The following is a 6,180-nucleotide window of genomic DNA, read 5'->3' on the forward strand; positions in this document are numbered from 1 at the left end:
CCCCCCCCCCCATTAACCCCAACGCACACGCGCGCACGCCCGCACACACACACGCGCGCGCGCTCAGAGTAAAAAGTTGTGTGTAGCGTACTGACCGCGAATCGTCCTTTTCCAGAACATCCAGGGAATGACTGGCACCCCGATGGTGGCGGCCAGTCCGGAGCGGCACGACGGCGGCATCCAGGCCAACCCGGTGGAGGTGCAGAGCTACCAGCCGCCCTGGAAGGTCCTCAGCGACTTCGCCCTGCAGAGCGACATCGACCAGCCGGCCTTCCAACAACTGGTGCGTCCTTTTCCTTTCACTAAGCCACTAAAGCTCTGATGCTTGACATGTGTGTGGGCCGGATTTACGCCTGGGACATTAAGATTATCATCATTTAACATTCAAAGACATGCTTTTTTCAAAGCACCCACCACTGCTAATGTCAGTCATCTCAACTAGTTTTCTGTTAAATTCCTATCCTGAGAAAGTTTGTGACTCTGAAAATACACCACGTGACGGATGCCCCAGGGTGTAGAAACACAAACACAAGGACCAATGATGGATTTTTAAACTTTGAACTTTGGAGATCCTTATTTTATTCGGATTGGTTTTTGTGACGCTGCAGGTGTGTGTATGGGCGTTTCTTCGCCCACAGAGGTAGATTATCACCTTCATGACAAGACCTGGACGCGCAATCTCTGCTCTGGAAACTGAGTTTATGGATTGAGTAAACATTTCCATTTAGATATGGATACATAGGCCTAGAAATGGCTATAAATAAGACACATACTTCCCCTGAGCTCTGGTGAGCACTTAGGCTATTAACTTGTTGTTTTTTTTAATCCCATTTACTATCCAGTCTTTTCTACAAGGGTTCCAGGTCTAAATATACGTTTATTAAAGTTATGTTTCCCCATTCATGTAGGGCTTTTGTTCAAGTATTATCACGCAGACACTTAAAAAAAATATATATAATCTATCAGATAAAAAAATCGGATTTTCTTGTTGGAATTTAAATTACACAGCAGGCATATAGCAATGTATAAATGAATATGAAAAATCATTTTCATTCAAACTCTGACACCGGTAACATGGATGCGCTGTGACGGGTTACGCAACTCAAACAATGACAATGATTCAAGGCTTCGGGTGGTTGCATGTGTTGGGAACCGGAGGGTCGCTGGTTCAATTCCCAGTCCGGACCAAAGTCTGGTGGTGGACTGGTAGCTGGAGAAGCACTGCCAAGGTGCTCTTGACCAAGGCACCGAACCCCTGACATCTCTCCAGTACCTTTTGCATGTATAGGTACTGAGCATGTGTGTGTAATTCAGGCCCAACAACATAACAACAGAGAGTAAATTGTATTTGTAAATGCACTTAATTTCTACATCAGTGTACACATTTGCATTATTATTACTATTGTTATTATTATTATTTACTTGTTTATTTTTTTAAATTATTTCATTATATGCCTATAGACAGAGAGATGAGCATGCCTTTGGTCTGAGAGAAATAGAACAGTTGGGTCCTTGTAAATTATGTGGTCTAGTGTGGTCCAGACCTACTCTATCTGTAAAGTGTCTCGTGATAACTCTTGTTATGAATTAATACTATAAATAAAATGTAATTGAAATGACTTGAATAGAAATACAATTTGAAATTAGCCAATAATATAACGGCCTACAAGTCCAGCTGAGATGATGCAGCTGTGTGGACCCTTTACAACAATGGGAGGAGACTTCTTTACTTCAAATACTTTAACTACATTTCCAGATGATACTTACACACTTTTTCTGAAGTAAAGGAGATGATCATTTCTTCCACCACTTCTACACTATCACATGCAGTGGGTGGACTGTGTCCACATCCCCAAAAAAATGAGATAGGGTGCATTTTCTCTAATCTCGAATTACTTAAACCCTGTCTTATTGTTATATTTATAAGACAACATGTATATTTGACATGTATATAATTTGTGTTTGTGTGTGTATTTCTACAGTGTGAGGGCAATGGGCAATTGTTACACACTTAATGTCTCCAATCAGAAACAAGCTAGAGTGACTCAGAACATGTTTAGTATGATTCTTTGAAAGTGAAAAGAAAGGTTCTAATTGGCCCCAGTTTCTGAACACCTGTCCCCCCTCCGGTGTCCCGCAGGTCAGTTTTTCGGAGGGCGGTCCGGGATCGAACTCGACGGGCAGCGAGGTAGCGTCCATGTCGTCCCAGCTTCCAGACACGCCGAACAGCATGGTGTCCAGCCCCATCGAGGCCTGAGCCGCCGCCGCCGCCGCCGCCGACGCCGCATCCTCCCCATCCATCCATCCCTCCCTCCCGGCCGACCGACGGACCGACCGACCGACGGACGGACGGACGGACGGACCGCACCAAACAACCCCCCTGGTTGTATTATGACACTGTGAAGACAATCATGGGATTTTACCACAGCCACACATTCTAATGTCCATCCAGATAGAGACACACGGACGGGCACACGGACGGACGGATGCGTCATCACGGCCCGGTGCTGCACGTTCACGCGCCTGGTTACAGTTGCCAAAACGAAAGACATGAACCGGACTGCATTGATGCACGGGACCGCTGAGAAAGAGAGAGAGAGAGAGAGAGAGAGAGACATCTAAATCCTATACCTGCGAAATGCTGTGCGCTACTCTGAATAGAAAAAAAACATTGACAGGTGATTTTTCTTTAATTCGATACGCACCTCATCATGTAGGCATGATAGGCCGTCGGAGGGGAACAGCACTACGTTTTCTTCATTTTTAGGTAATTATTACACCATTTTCCTTCATGGCAAGAGTTCTCAAGCATTTGCAACAAGGTATACCTCTATTTTGCCACAAGCTTTCGTGGGACATTTGTGTGAATCATTGTCCGTCCAAGAATACTTTTTTTTTTTTTTCCAAAGATGTGTATAATTAATCATAAGTTTAAAAAAAAAAAAATACCGTTAGCTCTGGAAGAAAAATGTTTCGTTTGTTCCCGTGCAACAAGAAATTATTTATTATTTATTGTCGACAGATTTGCCACCTTTTGTGTAACTTTTCTTAACTGAAGTAAAAAGAGACAAAAACGACTGGAGTTGGTCTGTGGGTTTTCTATCACAACTCAGCCTGTACGCTACAAATGTGGACTAAAAGGAAAGTTCCACTATCCTTTTTCCTCTTTGTGAATACAAAGTCAAACACGCACGCGAGGCGGAAGATCAGATCTATTAAATGGCCTGATGGATGTGCTGTGGTTAATTGGGTGTCATGTTGGTGCAGATGCTGTCTCGGTTTACACCGGCCTGCCGGCTGCTCCAGAGCCAGACCCAGTGCCCAACATCTTGGCCTCAACGGAGCTTCTGACTCCAAGAATGTCCTATTTCTTGAAACAAAGGGATCTGAAATGTGACAGTCAGATTAGATTTTAAACCTATGAATCCCTTTCAGGAAATGTTAAGAAACCAAATGTCATTATGTTGTCATCTGTCTCCATGTATATAGACATATACATATATGTATATTTTTGATTTTCTTTTCCAAAAATTAAAATGTCCTTACATAAATCCAACATATTAATAGAAAATATCCATCCCCACTGATGATAGGTTAACTGGCCTATAGGTAAGGTAGTCACTAATCCAGATCCAGTTCATCCTAAGGATTCACTGTTCCCCATGTATGCTTTCCATTCAAATATCATTTATAAAATCCTTCCAGTAATTTTTATTTTAATAAGTTAGTGTTCTATGCACTAAGAAGGTATGTAGAAAGGCTTTAGGCTGCCCATATGTTATTGTAGAGCCAGTTTATTCTGCAACTTCATTTGTGAACAATATATATAGGGGGTCCTTGAGCTTATTAAATAATTGTAGTTGGATGTTATGCATTATGTTTTAATGTAAAACACACATGTGCTACAGTGGATCCTTAGGATGAACTATAGACCAGTAAGCCTTCATCACTGGGCTTTCTTCACAAATAGGCTGATTTAAATATGCTAGTATGTTGGATTCGTGGTAAGACATGTTAGTTTTTTAAAACCAACTTTCAAGCAGTAACTCCCCCCCCCCCCCCCCCCCCCCCCCCCCCCCCCCACACACACACACACACACACGCACACACAATGTCAACATCAGAAACAAAACCATAATGTCACCCCAATTACAACATGTTTTCATGTTTTAAGATATGAAATGAAAGGAATTTGGATATATAAGGAAAATATGAGGATATTTGGAATCACATTTTGATGATGACCATGCTCCACTGACCCTCTGTGTAATTTTGGACTTCAATATTTACTAAAAGGTTACTTTAACATATACATATCTAAATATACATAGATATAGATACAGAATATGTATAATGTACATAGTTGTTTTAGACATATATAAAACAAGTTTAAATATATTTATATGTACATATATGTGTGTTTTATACAGCAACAGAAATCGCCTACACGTTATTGTTTCAATGAATTAACTACGACAGGACATTGAACATACATCCCATGACTTCTTTTAAGAATTTCTCCCTGTCGAGGACTTGAGTCAAGCCAGTGAAACAGAGGAATACGCTGTTTTTGTCTTGTTATCTTAACTGAACCTGATAACAGAATACACAAGGCATTGTGTGGCACAATCACACGCCTGCTAACAATAGGATTACAAACATTTCAATTATTTGTATTTCTTTAGATGGCAGTTTTTTCAGCTTTCCCCCAGACAGAGGGATGCCCTTTGTAAGGGCTCACTTCAAATTAGTGGATGAGGAGAAGCTGTGAGGTCATACGAGCGTCACTGGGAGAACAACAGAGGACACGCTGACAGACAGCAAAGCATTTTTATACAAAGTCAAACGGTCGGACGGAGCAGTCATTTCCTGCAGTGTGTTTAGTGTTACTGCACGTTGCTTGCAGCAAGGACTCAAACCAAAATTAGGTTTGAATCCAGTTTGAGTTAAACTGCAAAAAAACATGACTTTCAGCGCTTCTATACTTCTGGAAGAGTCTTCCATCCTGTTAAAATGTCACGTTGGCATTGTGTCGTCTGCACATTTCTTAAAATAACATGTCCAGTTGGGACGACAACTGAGTGGGAGCATTCCCACCGGTGTGTCTGTGTCCTGGGAGCTTTACATGGGCTTCAGAAGAAAATAGAAAGAGAACCCCAACACTGTTAGTGCTGGAGTCGGGCGCCACATGTGGCTTTTAGATACTAATACGACTGTACATCATCACGCATTTGAAATTAATTTCTCTACAGAAACACACAAAATCATATGATGCCGGTTACAAAATACAGTAAATGTCCTTCATAGCAGGAACTTTAATGTACTTTTTATGTCGTTGTTGAGTGTCAACAAATCTAATTGAAAACATGTCATTCATTGGAATTAAGAGTTTGCTAATTACCATCTTGGTGGAGGATTTGTTCCCAACTGTGAAGGCAAATGAAATGTTGAAATGTAGTGTTTGACCATGAAGTTAGAGACACGGTGATACTGTGGCCTTGGTGTAATTTGCACTGCAGCTAATAACAGACGTTAACCGTGGGGGACACACAGGCTGAAGATTTTTCTTTAGAGGCTTTCTACTCACAAACCTGTGCGCACCGTTTACCGCGACGTAATGGCACAATGTGAACAGTACAGAAACTCATGATGTGCAGTACTCAGTATCGGTAAACACTTTCAAATCAGATTCAATCATGCTGTTGAGCAACTCCGTGTGATTCCAAATATTATTTCTTTCAGATTTAAAGACCAGGTAGGCGACTCTGGAGCGGCTACGCATTTAATCCAAATCAGTCATAACATCTTCAATGAATTCACAAATGACAAAACCTTTGAGCAAGCACAAAAGACATTTGTACTATGTGTGTGCAAGGCAATTTTTGGAATTGATTAGTCTATATTGACGCCGTCTCATTTCCAGATTTTTCCGGTGGTGTCGGGAATCCCACCAGATGTGTACAGCCAAATCTCTGAAGGCGTCCTAACCTCTGGTGGATTTCTGAGGACTATGGTTACCTGGTCCTCAGATCTCTGCAGGGTAAATCCAGACAGCTAGCTAGACTATCTGTCCAATCTGAGTTTTCTGTTGCACGACTAAAACTACTTGTGAACGTTCACATGTTCCACCAAAACAAGGTCCTTTCTGAGACTATTAAGCAGAGGCACCACGGCTACGTC

At 41.7% G+C, this 6,180-nt stretch overlaps 1 protein-coding gene across 2 annotated transcripts in view; it reads left to right on the forward strand.

The window, feature by feature from the left end:
• The window catches only part of isl1 (ISL LIM homeobox 1), a 6,834-nt gene extending 3,757 nt beyond the window's left edge, over positions 1-3,077 (forward strand). The window contains exons 5-6 of one of the 2 annotated variants that reach the window (XM_034872666.1): positions 116-283; positions 2,141-2,383. In XM_034872666.1, coding sequence (XP_034728557.1) covers positions 116-283; positions 2,141-2,257 — 285 coding nt within the window. In that variant the 3' untranslated portion in view covers positions 2,258-2,383. Of the gene's footprint in view, positions 1-115; positions 284-2,140 lie in introns of both variants that reach the window. The other variant, XM_034872665.1, reaches the window with a different exon arrangement.
• Positions 3,078-6,180: the final 3,103 nt, after the last annotated feature.

Source organism: Etheostoma cragini, chromosome 5 (genome assembly GCF_013103735.1).
Source record: "Etheostoma cragini isolate CJK2018 chromosome 5, CSU_Ecrag_1.0, whole genome shotgun sequence".
Classification (NCBI taxonomy): Eukaryota; Metazoa; Chordata; class Actinopteri; order Perciformes; family Percidae; genus Etheostoma; species Etheostoma cragini.